General features: G+C 44.4%; 1 protein-coding gene across 1 annotated transcript; it reads right to left on the bottom strand.

Moving 5' to 3' along the window:
• Nucleotides 1-10,243: 10,243 nt before the first annotated feature.
• COMTD1 (catechol-O-methyltransferase domain containing 1) lies at nt 10,244-16,637 on the bottom strand. Its single transcript, XM_027880521.1, has 7 exons — nt 16,490-16,637; nt 15,037-15,170; nt 14,151-14,256; nt 13,289-13,407; nt 12,967-13,021; nt 11,409-11,542; nt 10,244-10,650 (listed from the first exon to the last, which is right to left on the bottom strand). Exons 1-7 carry the CDS (start codon nt 16,569-16,571, stop codon nt 10,498-10,500), a joined length of 783 nt encoding a protein of 260 aa, XP_027736322.1. The 5' UTR covers nt 16,572-16,637; the 3' UTR covers nt 10,244-10,497.
• Nucleotides 16,638-17,359: the final 722 nt, after the last annotated feature.

The following is a 17,359-nucleotide window of genomic DNA, read 5'->3' as shown; positions in this document are numbered from 1 at the left end:
TGGGGGGGTGGGTGTGACCCCCAGAGCCGGCCGGGTCGGGGCGGTGCCGTGGGGGGGTGGGTGTGACCCCCAGAGCCGGCCGGGTCGGGGCGGTGCCGTGGGGGGGTGGGTGTGACCCCCAGAGCCGGCCGGGTCGGGGCGGTGCCGTGGGGGGGTGGGTGTGACCCCCAGAGCCGGCCGGGTCGGGGCGGTGCCGTGGGGGGTGGGTGTGATCCCCAGAGCCGGCCGGGTCGGGGCGGTGCCGTGGGGGGGTGGGTGTGACCCCCAGAGCCGGCCGGGTCGGGGCGGTGCCGTGGGGGGGTGGGTGTGACCCCCAGAGCCGGCCGGGTCGGGGCGGTGCCGTGGGGGGGTGGGTGTGATCCGCTCCCCCGCGGGGGTTCCGAGCGGCCGCCCCGCGCCCGCCGCGAGCCGACGGCGCCGCCTGGTGGCCAAGTCTGTGCCGTCAGGAGGAGCTGCTCCGGCGGGCGCTCCTCGGGCACCGTCCTCATCCTGCCGAGGGAGGGAGGCAGCAGGAAGGACTGCCGGCAGCGAGCCTGAGCCTGACTGTGAGCTAAAGAAATAGAATTAGAGGAGGAAACCCCCCCGCGTACTCGCGCACTCGGTGTGCTCTAGCCCTGCGACCCGTGGGCTCAGAGGAAGCAGCCAGCCGTGTTCTCCTCACGGGCTGCAGCAGCTGCCTTCTGGGAGCTTATGCTCCCCGCTCTACACAGAATCAATTAATGCAGCAGGTTATCTTCCTGACTGCTGATCTGCTCCTGACTTGACAACGTTTTTATATAAGTTATCCCCAGATGACTTGACTTGCAATCCCTTGATCTCTAAAAGAGATGTTTTGGCCACCCATGGCTTTGAGAAGCACTTGCTGTCTGGAGGACAGGACACACCAGCTGCCAAAAACCAGCAGACAAAGGGGAAGGATTCAAAACATTGCTGACTCATGATATTTCCATGTCTGGTGGCATCATGCAGCATGGCAGGGCTGGACTAATGCTGTGGTAGCCACAGGGCATGTTGGCAGTGCAGGCACATGACCTGCACAGCCCAGGCACCTCAGCTGCAAGAAGCAATTGTCCCCTTTATACAGAGGAGCTGTTAGAAAGCTACTGTGCAGAATATTTCAGCTAGGGGTGGGCAGCAGCGACAGGTTTTTGTCTGGGTTATTTTGTTCGTGAATGTCCAAAATTTGTCTTTCCTGGACAAAACCAGAAAACTAATGCATCCATGGTGCTGGTTAGTGAACTGCTGCCCTGGGCTCCCCACTGCCAGTTCCCGGAGAGCGTCTCACCGTGTCCTGCTCTGCTCTTTGGGGATCCCTGTTGTTTTTTGGAGCCCTGTTATCCTGCCCAAGCAGAGCATGCGAACACCTCTTTGCCAGGTGTGTTGAGCCCCTCAGCTCCTGGGGAGGGGGAGAAATGTGTGTACTGCCAGCTGCCCTGGTGCAGGGGGCTGAGCCTAGGCCCAGAACAAACTGAATGCTACAGTCAATTTTTCTTTTGGTACCTTGTTGACTGTTTTGGGTGGGTTGCAACCAATCACAAGAGACATCTGGTATCATTCTCACTTCTCTCACTGGTAGCACATGCTTTCAGGAGCAGGGTAGGGAGCATTTCTGCTTTCCCTTGTTGGTAGTGCTCAATGTGTGTCCTTTAAAGCCTGCCCATAGTGATGGAGCGTGTAGTGGTTCTTGTTGTCATACCTGGGAGGTTTATCGGTTTGGCTGAACAGGACAAGCTCTGACAGATGTCCCCATAGATGTGGCAAGCAGAGGTGGTGGCCCTCTATGCTGCCAGCTGCAGAGCCTTTGCTGACAGAGACAACAGCAGGTGAGTGTGAATTGGCATCTCTGGTGTTTCAAGAATCAGTGTTTTGTGAAATGTTTTCAAGTAAACTGCAATTCACAAATAGCTCTTCAGGGTACTGTACTGTAGATGTTGGCTTGTATTGCAGTCTCAGAAGGCGGATCTTCCACTGTATTTGGGAAAATATTTTATTTTTGTTTTACCTTTTGGAAGTGCCTTAGGAAATCTGGTACAGCATGCAGTCCTGATGTAGGACTGGTAGGCTTTCAGGTGAGTCCTAATGCTTTGTAGCAAAGGTTGTCTCTGCATTTAGGGTATGTGAGCTTCTGTTGAAATTGTTTGCAGTGCACTAATATAACCTGAAGCTCATCTGGTCTATCATGCCCATCACAAAGTGAGTTCATGAACAAGCACTAATTTAGGAGCCTTCATAGGTCTCCCTGCCAAGCCAGCACAACTGAACTGACCCACCTTCTGCCTCAAAAAACCTGGCTAAGAGTCCTGTATACTAATATTTGCTTTTGATCTGTGGGCAGCTGTAGAAGAGATGTACCATAGAGTCCCACCACAGTCATGAGTAGCAGCATCTCCTGGGGCACAGCTCCTCCTAACTCACAGCACACCCCAGTACCAGAGAAGTGCATACGAGGTGTTTGCCCTTGGTTCCCCACTGTGTTTGGCAAAGCACCACTCACTGCTGAGCAGAGAGGGAGGGGCTCGTAAGAAGCGTGAACCCCTCTGCCTTACAAAGCTTTTGTGTTAAGCCCATTAAGTTTCTTGTTCATGATATGAGATTGCTCTTATGTTTCTGTCTGGGATTTCTTGAATTAAGAATATGGTGTGTCACTGTAAGAGACGTGCTTGGTCTGGTGGGGCTGGGGCACATCTGGCCCTGCACACCTGGCCCTGGCACGCTGGCCACGCCAGGGAGTGTGGCTGTGTTGGTGTTTGCTGGGAGTGGGTACTGGCCTGCCTTGACCATGTGAGGTGTGCCGCCTACATCAGCTCACGGGTACCTGAAGGGCAGGGGTACAGGCACAGAGACTTCAACCTGGTGAGCAGCAAAAGACAGAAGGCCTGAGTAGTAGAGAAGCATTCAAAATGTAAACTTTCCAGGAGAAGAAATACTTTAATACTTGCCTGCACAGGATAATTTTCCTGTTGCTTAGGAAAACCCATTCTTACTTCTCTGTTTTTCTTCCCTTCTATTTGATAGCCTTTGATTCCTTAGAGAAAAAGTACAGGGAATTAGCTGAAATGACTTTGCGTTGCTGTTTTATGGAGATGAAGTGAGATAAACACAAAACAGAAAGAAAAGATAATTAAACACAGAAAAGGCAGCTATAACTTCTGCTGGCAATTCCCTAATTTTGTCTTCTTCTGCTAGAGAATTGTGGCCATGACACAAAGTTGCTTGGCCCTTCTTAGAGGGCTCTGTTATTTCCTTCAGTTTGTAGTAATCTCTTTGATGTAATACATGATGGCACAGTAGTTGCACAGTTAACTGTGGTTTTCTGCTTTGGAAGGACCCCATTAATTACTATACATTGAAAAGAAGGATTAAGTGTCTCGGGAGAGCATTTTATAGCAGCTGACATTTAGATGGCTAGAGGATATTGAAGGTGACACTGGAAGTGACATACCAATACCCTGCTGATGTGCCCAGGAGGCTGAGAAGACCCTGGTAGCTGGGTGGAAGCTGTGGTGAAGGCAGCTGAGGGACCCTTTCTCACCTCTGTCTGTGGAGCTGAACCTTGATGGAGGTGGAGGCAGACGTGGGTCCCTCTACACCAAGCAGCATGGAGGTCTCACTATACACTCCCTCCCTGACCCCCTGTAGTCCTCCTGGCTCTACTTGGTTTCAGATGTGTCCATTGCCATCTGACAAAACTTTCCAGTTCTTCTAGGTGAAGCAGCTGTTCCTGTTCTTCCTGCTTTCCAGGTTTTGACCTGTACCGGGTATCAGTAATATTGACTTCTAGTAGGCAAATGCAAAAATATGTACCTTATAAGGAAATGAAGCATTGAGAGTTGTGAGCCATAGCCTGTGCAAATTTGTCAGGAAGAGTAGGGCGTGCAGACTAAAAATAATGCTCAGAAGTCAGTGTTTGGGATCTAAGTATTGTAATTTCTCTCTCTCTCTCTTTTTTTTTTTCCTTTTTTTTTTTTTTTTTTTTTTTTTTTTTTTTTTTTTTTTTTTTTTTTTTTTTTTTTTTTTTTTTTTTTTTTTTTTTTTTTTTTTTTTTTTGCTAGTTCAAGGAGCTACATGTTTTGCTTACCTTTAAATGTAAGCTCCTAATGTTTGCTTCCTAAAGAAAGACACATTAAAAGACAGAGGCGACATCATGGACAAGCATGAGGTTCCTTACAAATAAGCCTAAATTTTGTCTCCAGCTGTGACTTGTGTTTGAAACTGCAGGCATCCATTTCCCTTTTTTGTGATGGTCTCTCCGGACCTGTTTCTTTGCACGTGTTTTAAAATGTGTTTGTCTCTTTTGGGTTTGCTTCTTTTTTGTTGTTGTGGCTTGTTTGTTTTTCATCTCATGCTGGAAGAATCCCACTTTTCTGTTGCTGGGGGTTGTGCTATAGGCCAGTAACATCTGGGCCATAACTCTATGGACTTCTGTAGCCAAGCCACAGGATGTGATACACAGAGCCTGGGTATCCTGTGAAGTAGTCCTGAGAGTAAATTTCTTCTGATGATGTTTTGCATTTGTGGATTTGATTAAAATTCTTAGTGAATATATAACAAGGCTTTATCTTCGGTAATGAATGCTGTGGGTGTGCAGTACTTAGGCACTGCATTTACTTGTGACAGCAGCAGTAACACTTTCTCATTAACTATCTTCTGAAATTGAATTTCATGATGTCAAAAAGTTACTGCTTTCAGCTCAGCAATATAACCCAAGTCCGCACCTCAGCATAACTCAAAAGGTTGCTGTAAAAATTCACCATCTCTTGGCTTTTCAGGAGGTGAATAGGAATAAAATTATGAGCCTTTAAACTAAATAATAATTTTTTCCTTGTAGCCTGAGATCTGTTCAATCAATAATCTTTCTGCTAGCTCTGGGGAGAATTTTAGTTGCCTCCATAAAATGTTTTAATTATTTAAAATCATAAAATATAAGTAGGCACAATTTGCTTGGAACTCATTAGGGAAATATATGAATAAGAAGAAAAGATAATGTTTGCATCTGCATTAATTTAAAGCAGTCTAAAATATGAAATCTAATCCTGGAAAGCAGTGACTTATCAGCAATGTTTACTTTTCTTATAATAGGAGTAAATATTAAAGCAGCTACTTATGTGCTTATCCCTACAGTATTGCACTGAGCCAAAAAGGAAGATAAATAACTTGTCTGAAATCCCACATTAATTTCCCCATTTTGCAGGCTTTATGTTTGTTCATTTCCTTCTTAAAAACATTGCCTTTAAAATTATTATAAAACAGGTGACTTGGAAACCATGACTAGCTGCAAATGCATGAGACCAATTTGTGTGTGATTAGAATTATGCACAGGTAATGCTTTATACTCGGCAGAATCTTTCAGCCCAATGCAAATCACTAGCACAACATGCAGCAGCAGGAAAATGCCAAAGCCCTGGGACAGGGCTTGGCAGACCAGAATGCAGAGCAATTGGTGAGTGTGGAAACAAAATGATTAAGTTTCTCTGAAGAAACTTCAGTGCTCACTGTGGCAGGAATGCTCATTTGCAGCTCTTAGGTGTGCAAAGAGAGAAGAATCAACTTTGTCATTCCCCTGTTCAGTACTTTTTTCGGATGTCATCAGCAATCCCTCCCCAAAAGAACCTTCTTCTTTTATATATGGCTTTTCACATTTTCATTTTGGGGAGAACATGATAGTGCTGCCTCTCCCATTAAAATGAAATGAGCAGTAAAATGAAACATGCTGCAAACCACTTAGAGGTGGGCCCAGACCATTTGTGTGTGGGGAGCATGTGGGTTATTTGAATGTGTTGGTCTAGCCATTGTTTGGAAGAAGGGATGGAGCTGCTCAGCACGGTCATTCCTTAAGTGCAAAGGTGGTGTCATGGATGGAGAAGACCTGTGCAGTTTCAGTAGATGGGAAGGATAAAACCAAGTAGTATTAATCTCAACTACTGGGTTGTCATGGTTTAACCCCTGCTGGCAACTAAGCCCCACACAGCTGCATGCTCACCACCTCCAGTGGGATGGGGGAGAGAACTGGAAGGGTAAAAGTGAGAAAACTCATGGGTTGAGATGCAGACATTTTAACAAAAAAACCCAGCAGCTGTGCATGCAAGCAAAGCAAAACAAGGAATTCCTTCACCACTACCCATCTGCAGGCCATCCAAGTTCAACCATCCCCAGAAAAACAGGGCTCCATCCTACACAACCCGGGAAGACAAACACGATCACTCTAAATGTCTCCCCTTTTTTTCCTTCTTCCCCTCATTTTATATGCTCATCATGATGCCGTTTGGTGTATTTTGGGTCAGCTGGCCCAGCTATCTCTCCTCCCAGCTTTTCACGCAGCCCCAGCCTGCTTCTTGGTGGGGTGAGGTGAGGGAAACATCCCAGTATTATCAACACTGTTTCCAGCACAAGCCTAAAACACAGCCCTCTACTATCAGCTGTGATGAAAATTAACTCTATCCCAGTCCAAACTAGCACATGGGGAGAAAAATCTCTTAAAACAGAACTGACCTCTTAGCTTATTTTCTCCTGTTATGGCCATTGGGGATGGATTTCTTCAAGTAATAAAGAGAACATACACAGGGATGCAGCCAACTATGCTACTACATTGTCAAAAGGGAGCCAGCTGGAAGTCATGGAACTTGCTGCTGTTGCCACCCCAGTATCAAGACTGCAGTACATGAGACATGGCATGTGCCTCAGATCTGAGCTGCAAGGTTTCTGGAAAACTGCTCATGACTCGAAGAAATCTAGATGAGGCTTATATTCATATTCCTTTCCCTGTATCCTAAGGGCTTTGTTGTATAAAGCTTGCTAATTGTCTTTCATGAGCAGCAATTCACAGAAAGTACTGTCTGTGTATAACATGACTGAATTCAAACAGATTAAAACCACTTTATGAGTTTGTTAAAAGAAGGAGTGAAGGCAGTGTCAGAGGTTCAAATAAGTGCCTCTATGTTATGCTACACTCAGTAGCCAAGTTTTACTTTAGGTCTGCAGGAACATGAGAGACTTATGATGCTCCCTGCTTCAACCCCCACGTCCCAGCAGATTAAAAGCTGCAGTGTTGAAAATGCAGAAGTGCACCTTGAGCATTCTGGAACCTCTGCATCTACCCTTGGACAGCAAGTTGTTTCTCCTTTCTGGGGCAGTTTTCTCTCTAGATTTTGGAGCATCCAGTCCTGGGTGTTTTCCATGCTGTAGAGAACTCCAAGCTCTTGCTATCCTTCTTCTGGGAATACTGAAGAGGGCCAGTACAAAGGGAGAGCACGTTAAATGAGCCTTGTCTGCTCATTTAATTAGCAAGTAGAGATGCAAAGTCTACTCTTAAAGAGTATTCTGTTCCTTTCCCTGTCACTCACCTAAATACCATTTTGAAAGTGACATCTCTGGAGCAGGGACTGAGATACCAAACCAGCAGTTAGAGTCACATGCTTTCATTCTCATGGTGGCTTCTGGGAGTTACCACATTAGGGGGAATTCTTCTTTTTTTTCTATTCTTTTGTTTTTTTGTTTTTTTTTAAATGCACTATCCTTCAGCCACATTTGCTTCTTAGCATGTCCCAGCTGTACATTTGTCACCTGTGTTGGCCTCTCTGGGGTCAATCCTTGGAACTAGAAGAGATGCAGGGTTGCAGGAACAGCTAGGTGGTAGAGTTTGGGTAGAAGCTGTGCCCCTGAGTCAGCTCCTCTTCAGGGGTAGAAAATATGGATCCTCTATAGTGCAAGCAGTAGCTCAGGCAGGTGTATTACCTTGGAGGCGTGAGCAGAGCCATGAGCTTCCATACATGATGTCTCCATTAGAGAGAGACAAAGACTTGCATTGCATTATTGGGTGGACCATTTTCACCACCTAACGAAAGCCTAAATTCCCATTGTCCCCACAAATTCCCCAAAGCTGATTCACCACTTGAATTAAACCGTAATTATATATTATCAGCAGTCACTTTATAGTAAGGTTGAAGGATTAAATGCAGTTAGTGGTGATGAATTCCAGATGCGCAGGACAGAAGCCTGAAGAGAAGGCCAGCCTCTGAGTAACTACAAGATAGTGTAATGTATTCTAAATATTTGATTCAATTAAGCTTCCTTCTGCTCTTTGTTTCAGCTTACAGATGGCTCATCAATCTATAGTTTAGGGACACATTGCTATTCTTTCTAATGGTAATTAGGTGATCAGTAAGGAGACAGGTTTGATGAAATGCTCACACTATGCTCTGCATATTTAAAATGGAACAGAGTCCAAAGCAGAGGCAAGATGCTAACCTGCTACTGCACCTGGCTTCAGCCTCAGGCACTCATAGGTCTTCCTCTAGCACAGGTAATGGGGACTTTGACAGTTCCCACCATTCAAGGAGCAGGAGTTTTTGAATTCATGAACTATTATTGTTTGTACTGGTTTTGAATATTGCTAAACTGTTATTTGACAGTTTCTTGCGAAAATACTCATGATGCTTGCCCATTTTTGGCTCAGCTTTACTGAGAGAGGGTTCTTGCAACTTGGAAATGAGTAGCAAACAGTTGCAGAGTCTGTGATCAATCTTCCAGTGACTTCTGCATGTTCGGGAAAGGCCATCATGGTACTTTTAGGACAGGGTATGTATTCTTAACAGTTTGTAGCTTGCTCATGATTATGAGTCTACAGCCTCTGAAAGCAGAAATATTTGAGGGGATGCCCCAGCTGTGAAAGTGTCCCATTTTGAGTTTTTAACCCCTACAATTTTTTGTTATCTACTGACAAAGTAAAATTGTAAAGTAGAATGTGGCCAGAAGCTTTGCATGCAAATGTATAATGATCCTGTACATTCCTTTAGCCACTCTATCTGAGACCTGTTATAGTAATTAAAAATTTAATAAGGTGTTATTTCTTTTATGCAGATTAGAAATTTGAGGCATGTAGAGGTTTGAAGCTCTAAGGGTAAAACTGCACTCAGGGAAAGAAACTGGGCAAACCTTACCCCCTATTTAAATTCCCATTTAAGGGCCACATGCACATTGTCCTGGCCTTCTCACAGACATGGATTTTGCAGTCACTCCTCAATGCAGCAAAGTACTTAAGCACATCCGGACATGCTCTGCTGAATCAGGGGTTTAAGTGGAAGTGACAGAAATAGAATTGAGATCTCAGTCATAACCTCATCCTGAAGTCATCAGGCAATGCCTCCTTTCTTCACTGCTCTCCCACTGCAGCAAGCTATAAGTGTCTGAGACAGGCAAGACCCATGCCTTGAACCTCTGCCCCTTACCAAAACCCAGGCCACCCAGCTGGAATTTCGAAAATATGAGCCAACTAGGCAGTTTTAACAATTCTGAGACTTGAGATCTTTGTCCCCTGGTGCCTTGAGTCATTCAAGTGTACTCTTTAAGCAAATGGGAAGTCGTACTCTTTTAGCTGTGATACAGCTCCTACAGGAGATCAGCAAATCTAAAGATCTCTTTGCTCTCTACATATGGTACCCTTCCAGTGTTATCAGTCCCCCAAAACAGTTACCAGTGAAGCTTTTGTCTGTAAAATTCTACTTTCAGTTTCTTGTTTATTTCATTAGGTTTTATCTGAATTTAAGAATTTCAGGCTGATATTTTGTTACATGCTGTCTAGGAAAGGGAATCTCTGCTTGCAGTACTGATTTGAACAGCCATTTAACAGCTGTACTGTGTCCTCATACAATCATACCCTTCTGTAGACTTGCCACCAATGCCACCAGTGCTTTCACCTTTCTAGGAAACAAGCACCTACCAAGTTGCTGCTTTGAGGGCAAGAGGGAGGGAGAAAGGAAGGAGGGAGAATTGTTTTGGTTTACTTCTTGCCCATCTGCTCTTCCTCATTCTGACTTCACAAAAATCTGCCTGTACTGTTACTTAGGTGAAAGAAACCCAGTCCTTGTGCACAAAGGTTTCAGAGAGTGCAAATACAGTATTGCAAATATACTACAAATACTGTTTGTCCTTTGGCAAGCTTTTAAAGAGAACTTTTTTTTTCAGATCATGTCTGTTTGAGGCTTGTTATGTAGTACTCTTCAAGGATAAAGAATGACTTTCAATATTCATAGTTTGAGAAGGCTAACAATCTCCTTGATGTCATTTCATTAAAATCCATTTTTCTATTATGGCTATAAACATTAGTAAACTCCACTTCATTTCCTTTTGATAGTAGGACTGATTATTTTGCTACTCAAGAGCTTCTTTTAGGATAGAAAATTACTTTGTTGTGTTGACTCACTTGGAACTCAGATATTCAACAGAGGGAGATTTTTTTCAACCACTGTCTTACAAGGAACATTTCCCATAAGTTTATTTGCTTTATTACAATTAAAATAAGAAACCATGGTAGATCTCAAAATAAGTCTCTCTTCTCTACTTAGGCACCCTTAGGATGCTGCTGCTCCTAAAGTCTACTTTCCCAGCTATGCTATCCAGTGGAGATACAGGTAAAATTACCATTTGTGATACTGCTCCACCTGCATTTTTCCTGATGATTCAACGCTGCTCGTTATTTCCCATCTGCTGGGCTCCCTGGAGTTACAGCTTGAATGCCAGTGTGACTCCATCCGCCATGGGGAGCATACTGATACTGACGCGGGAATCTCTGAGCAGCTTCTCATTGAGGCGGTGGATGCTCTGCACTGCCAAGTCGTCCTTTCTTGGTTTTAGTACCTTTCCACTAAAAAGGACCTATTGAAAGAAGAACTGTTATACATCTCATTTGTTCCAGTATGGCCCTTGGACCATAAAGGACGCTTTGGAAAAGGTCCAGTATATTTTTTAGAAATTTATATTATTTACTGTATTTCAGACTTCTAATGGTCTCTGACTGTCATTAGTAAGTGGGATTGGGAGTCCACAGAATTTGCTAATTATAATTCTGCTGTAGATTAGAAGCTAAAATTAAAAAAGATATGTTTAAACAGAGGGTTTTTAAAAGCCCCTATTTTGCTGCCACCGTAACCCTCAGGGTGCCTGAAGTTTAACATTATTTGTTTCTAGTAAAAGTTAGCAATTAATAACTTATTAGTAGTTACTGATTAAAAGTGCTACTTTTGATCTCGTGTAAGTACAAGGTATTGTACATTGTACTGTAAGTACTGCACTACAAGACAAACCAGAATAATACAGAGAATTCTCTGTAATGAAATACAAAAAAAATTTCTAAGTTTCTGTTATCACAGACTGTTTTATGTACTAATGTAAATTTAACACATTACTTTTAACTTCAATAGAGTTTTATTCCTTCCCTATACTAGTGTTTTGTATAGCTTACTTTAAGTGTTTACGTTGAATTTTATTTTCATTTGTATAACATGGAACAAACACGTCGCAATTGGCAACCCAGCTGCAGGTCAGAAATCACTTTACCAGAATCCCACTGTGACTTTCCCATAGCCAAAAGCAGTAACTCCCTGTGCTATTACCGCTACAACTGCAGTACTTACATTATCAATGGCTATTATTCCCCCTTTCCTTATGAGTCGCAAACATTTTTCATAGTACTCATTGTAGCTTTCTTTATCCGCATCAATGAAGGCAAAGTCAAAGGTTTCTGCTTCTCCACTGGCCAGCAGTTCATCTAGATGAGCAACAAAGTGAGTCGTTACACCCTGGTTGATGCTGTGGAGGAGGACATAATCCACTTCTGTCAAAGTTCTCATTAAATAATGTTTTTTGCTGCCTTGACCAGGCAGCCTATTCCTCCACAGGTAATTACTAGAAAAGCCTATCCCACAGAAACCAATCTAGACATGATGTATGCCATAAAACACTCAGTTACCGAGTTCTGCCTGCTTAGGAGTTCATGGAGTAGCTCTAAACCTGCAAGATACAGCTGGGACTGCTGAAAGGTGCAGTAAAAACAAGTCAAGCAGTTTGAAACTGGACACATTCTACACCTTGAGCTGTTTTTGAGCTGACTGAAAACTGTTTTCTTGAGTGGATTAGAATTTTTCTCACATTTATGAACAGGTTCTAAATGCTAATCTCTTGTTGAAGATCAAGTGCCATGACAGGTCATGAGCAAACTCTGTCAGAGATATTTATCACAGCAAAAGATTGATCTAAGTAGTCCCTCTCTGGGCTGAGGCAAGTTACATTCAGTTTTAAGTTCTCCTAAACAGACTTCTTGACCAAGAACTCCAAATTGCCAGTTGTGGATGGCTGACTGCTGTTTTCTAAGGTTCACTGCCACCCCTCTCACCTGCCCTTACCATCTGTCAACAGAGCATCGTTTCTTCAGAAGCAATGCCTAGAAAAAGTTGTTTGATAGACTTCAAGGGCAGTGTGTACTAGCAATGTGCTTATATTTGCCTCTTAGGAAAAGGATGGATGAATTTGGAAGTAGTACAAGGTTATGAATAAATCTGTGGATCCATCAAACACCTCTGTCGGAAACCTTCTTCTGCCTCCAAGAATCCTAGAAAATTTCTGGCATTTTCCAAATACTTATGTTTTTACTCTGCCCCACACTTTCTCTTTCCTTGAATGAGAAGAGTAATTACCTTACTAATGGCCTTACATGCTTTTAGCACATCCTAAATTTGAACTTCTCTGAATACAATTCAACTACTGCACCCTGAGTTTTACATAGGCTTCTGAATTTTTTATGCACTTAGCCCTTTCAGAAAACTCTTCCTGTCTGTAACAAAAGAATTGCTTAGAATGGACAATAGATAACAGAAACTGGTCTTTGTCTAACTAATCTGTTTTAATCAGCTTTTCAAGCACTAGCTGACAATAGTACTTCATGGATTAAACGAAGTGATGGACAGGACAGGTGAGGACTAGTACAGCCCAATACATAGGAGTATTTTCCTCCTCTCTGCTAGTAGGTAGGAAAGCTGTGAACTTCTAAAGATTTTTTTTTTAAATGTAAGAGAATCTGTTTGTTAGCAAAAGGGATCACATTCTCAACCACATTTGGTCTTACGTTTCATCACTATTGTAACCTTCTTCTATTTCTAGGGAAGGGGGAACAAAAAGTTAATTTAGGTTACTTACCAAGTGTTTGAATTGCTGGCTTGATCCGTAGGTCAATTTTATGCTCTACTCCTGCCTGAAATGAAAAAGAACAGAGAGTTGTTATAAGTGGTCAAGAAATAACCTGTTAGTAGATTGCACTCAGAGAATGACCGGTGTTCAGATAGCTTTCCTATTATTTCTAGGTTCCAGATACCACGTATTTGTCTTCCCAAACTGAACTTTTTCAGCCTCCTTTAATGATAAGAATACTTCTGTGTGAATGTGCAAGTCTAAAATACCCAAATCTCTCCACCTGTAAATGCAGCTGTCCCAAGTGTGTAACAGGAGATGTGTTGCTTACCTCCTTCCACAGTGGCTTTCCAATTTTGGCATAGTCCTCGTTTATATCACAGGCAATAACTCGGCCATTATCTGGCAGGACAAGTGCCATATTCAAGGCATTATAACCTGTGAAAACACCTAGGAAAATCATAGGAGTTATCAACACTTACTGTATTGTGGAAAAAAATAAATAAGTAGTGAACTACGTGGCTCTCTTAAGGAATAAAATCCCTAAAGGAGTCAAGGATGGCAATTTGTTAACAGACAGTAGAGATTTTCCCCTCCATTTTAATGTAATGGTGGGTTGGGAGAAATTTTTACTTTTTTACTTTTTTTTAAAATCAGTCTTTAAGCAAATCTTGGCTTTTTCCAAAAGTCTCCTGGACAGACAAGGCCCTGCATATCTGACCCAAAGGGACTGGATGAGCAGCAAAATACCAGGGCAACTTAAGAGCCAGGCCATGAACAAAGATAGTGGGAACCCATACCTGGCTTTGGGACATCCTGCTAACATAGGTGCATCAAGGAAAGTGGATTGGATTCATGGTCTGTACAGCAAAATACTTTCTTCTGGCAATAAACTGATACAGAAAGGAAAGAATAGACCCTGTCCTGCAACTGCTGGAGACCCAAGTGATCTAGTGATCTGATTTTTTCAGACTCCCTCGGAACTGATGAGCTATTCATGCTGATGCCAGAACTACTGAATGGACAAAGTGGCAAGCAAGTGCAAATTCGACCATCGTTTTCATGCTGTAGTTTGACCACCTGTGTGCTAAGACAGGTATGCAATGCCTTACTGTATTTGGATATCTTATGGTATACATGGCTGTATTTGGAGAAGAACAGTGAGAAATTTTACTACACAGTGACACTCTTACCTATTTCAATAACTTTCTTGGCTTTAATGAGTTTGACCAAGTTTGCCATAAGCTGAGCCTGGTCACAAGACACCATCATTCTGCCCCAGGGATGCTCAGTGGTGAGCTAGAGAGAGGGGAAAAAATATAACACATCACAACAAACCAACCCCCAAGTTACCAAACCAATATTCTAAGGGAAAAAAGGTGAAACTCCAGGAAAAACAGATAACCCTATCTTCTCATTTTAGATGGCTTTGTGCTCTATCTAGGAGCCAGAAATTGGGTTGAATTTAACTGTAACTAAGGAGGGTGTAGTGTGTATCATAAGCAGTGGATATTCAAAGCAGTAATAAGCCTCAAAGTTACCAGAGCTGTGGCAAACTCAGCAATATTTATAACTGGTGAAAAATCATAGGGCAACCTTGACTGCGAAAGTCCTTTGTTTCTGTGAATTTACATAAACATGTGCACTTCCTTCAAGACATGTAGAATGCTTTTACGAACTGGTGGTTACCATCTGATTTTATGCAGGAGTAGTTTGTTTCACCTGAAATGACTCGATCCTGAGTCACAATGTCATGACTGATCTCTGACACTGGAGCCTGCTGGAGGACATCACCTCTCCCTGCTACAGGTTCCTTATATGCCAACTAAAATGAACAGAAGTTATCTGTCGAAGTCAAAATCAAATGTATCCCAAACACATGGACTTGGGAGCCAGAGATAGAAAGACATGTCTAAAATTTATGTCGATGCTATTCAATACTCACATAGGTAACCCTGAACATTGAAGAATCTGGGTATTACCAGTTCAGAAAACCCGCTAAGGCATATGCAAATAAGATGGAGGAAGGAATGTCAGAAGGATCCCAGCAGTTCAGGATGAGGTATGGGAGATACTGACCAGACGCAGCTTCTTTAGAATTGGATGTTCCCGCAAAGAGTGATCCAGTATGTATTGCCAGAGAGGGCTGTTTTTCCCAATTAAACTCTTGGATGACTTTGGTGTCCCAAAAACTAAAGAAGGGTATCTTTTACCTACAAAAAGAAAGAAAAAGGAATAATAAGAACTTTTTTACTTTTCAGTTATTGGCTCTTTAAATAAAGCAAGCATTGATGTGTTATGCAAGGTAAGAAAGTTCTTAGCTCTAAAAAATCTGTGAAAATGGAATGCAGTTGGACAGCTCAGTGGACTGTCTTTCCTGCCCTCTTCCACCCCCTTTTTAACCTCTAAGATGTCCAGCCCAGGCCTGCAAAGGCTGAAAGGGAAAGGCTAGGGTATTTGTGTTGTTCAGTGGCTGATGTGATGCTTACAAGCTGCCATACTTTTACAGGACAAGCAACCACATCAGAACTCAATGGACAAGTTTAAGCTGAGAAACATGAATGTGACACACTATTTTCTTAGTCTAGGGTCCTTGTTTTGCAGATGAAAAGAGACTGCTGGTTTTTAGGGCTGTCAGCTGATACATCTTCTCAAGCCCTGTGTTCTCCTCATGACACGGTCCTGGGTCCTGCCCTCTAGCCAGAGGAAACCTGGTATTGCTCAATGGCTTGTTTAGCATGAAACCAGTAGGCAAATAAAGTAGGTGCTGAAGGCTGAAGTTTAAGGGCTATTGCATGTCTACTCAGATACAGAACTCATTGTACCTCTGATGCCCAATGCTTCTTTGACCAAATGGGTCAAATATTTTAAAGAAATAACAACATGCCCATATCCTGGTAGTGTTTGCTATTAAAAACCACTTTTATTTTGAGGGGTTTATTTTCTGTTAATCACTCTATTTTACAGACGATCATGCCGAGGTCTAGATTATTTCACCACTCGCTTGAAGTCAAAGAGTAAGTAAGCAAGTGGCCGCGTTACAAACCCAGCACCAATTTCCTTTCCCTGCCGGATCGTCGGATCGTTCTTCCGCTGATTCCGTGGAATGAAAGCGAAACTGTTACCGGAAGACAATGCCGTGAGCAGGGCCCGCACAGCGGCGTTCCGGGGATGGCCAAACGCACGCAGGCAGGAGCCGGGCGGGGTAGCACGTCCTCGCCTTCGCTGGGACTTTGGCGCCGGCCCCTCAGTGCGGTAGCTGGATTACAGGGAGCGGCTTGGGCTCTAAGAGCATCAGTGTGTTTACTGCCACAGCTCAGCGAAATAAATCCCTGCCCGCAGGGCAGCGCCCAGGGGTCCATCTACTCCCCCGACGGCCGCCTGGCTGCACCCGCGGCGGGGACTCCTGCCCGCCCTGCGGAGGAAACCTGCCCGGGAGCCGCGGTTCCCGCGCCCTCCCCGGTGGGGACACGAGGGGGGCGCAGCCTCCACATCCCCGCGTGTGTGCCGGGTGTTGGGGGGCGCCGCTTACCTGCCAGCACACCCGTGGCAAAGGCGATCCCCAGCATCGCCGTCCCGACGGCCACCTCTTTGGGCACGCTGAGGAGCGGCATCCCGGAGCCGGGCGGGAGCGGAGCGGCAGCGGCGCAGCCCTGCCGGTCACACGCGGCGGGCGGGGCGCTCCGCCCGCCCCCGGGAGGGCGGGGACGCTCTCCGGGCTCCTGGAGACTGCGTTTGGGTCCGTCCAGGTGGCTCTTACGGTGCCCGCTCCCGGCGTGTCCGATGCTGCGCTCGGCTGGTGGGTCATCCATATGGTTGTGGTGTGTAAAGTGACGCCTGGGATTTGTGCTCCCACCTCCGCAGAGGCTAGTTCTGGTACCGCTTCACTGCAGTCTTCGTTACAAAATGCACTCAAATATCGTGTGAGCTGGTAATGGGCTCTGATGGAGGAGCTTTTCGCAATGACTCCTGAGAGCCTTGGTCCTCCAACTAGCCCAGGAGGTGAGCTATCTCCTTCCCTCAGCACAAACGTTGTTTGCGGAGGTGTGAGCAAACTCCTTATCAAAATGCACGTAGAATTTTGGGATTTTAGTCCTGTGACCTGTGAGTTTCCAGGTCAAAGTGGCCAAGGAAGATTCTCCAAGAGAGGGGAGAATGGGACCTGTTTTTCTCTCCTGGTGTTTCAACCCCCTCTGCAGTGCCTTCCAGGTGAGGAGCAGCAGTGGTGAAGGCAGCCTTGTTTAGGGGTATTCTCCCTGGCCTAGTCCGTTGCTGAGCGAATTGATATATAAGCCAACAGTGACTGTGTAATCATATTTTTTAAAAGTCAGCCTAAATCTAACTTTTTTCCTCTTTCGTGAAAGGACCTTGCAGTGCCTTTTGGAGATGGGCCAGGGATTTA

Source organism: Empidonax traillii, unplaced genomic scaffold (genome assembly GCF_003031625.1).
Source record: "Empidonax traillii isolate 1590-97213 ecotype Southwest subspecies unplaced genomic scaffold, ASM303162v1 scaffold71:size1317347, whole genome shotgun sequence".
NCBI classification, from domain to species: domain Eukaryota; kingdom Metazoa; phylum Chordata; class Aves; order Passeriformes; family Tyrannidae; genus Empidonax; species Empidonax traillii.
Note: the sequence above shows the minus strand (reverse complement) of the source record. Positions and strands in the feature narration are given on the sequence as shown.

What these genes read in the sequence shown, in the direction of transcription:
- COMTD1 (XM_027880521.1), bottom strand. Translation starts at nt 16,571, where the DNA reads ATGCCGCTCCTCAGCGTGCCCAAAGAGGTGGCCGTCGGGACGGCGATG. An exon ending in GAAAGCCACTGTGGAAGGAG is followed by an intron (nt 13,022 to 13,288) that starts GTAAGCAACACA and finishes TTTTCATTTCAG; the next exon opens with GCAGGAGTAGAGCATAAAAT. An exon ending in GAATAATAGCCATTGATAAT is followed by an intron (nt 10,651 to 11,408) that starts GTAAGTACTGCA and finishes TTCTTTCAATAG; the next exon opens with GTCCTTTTTAGTGGAAAGGT.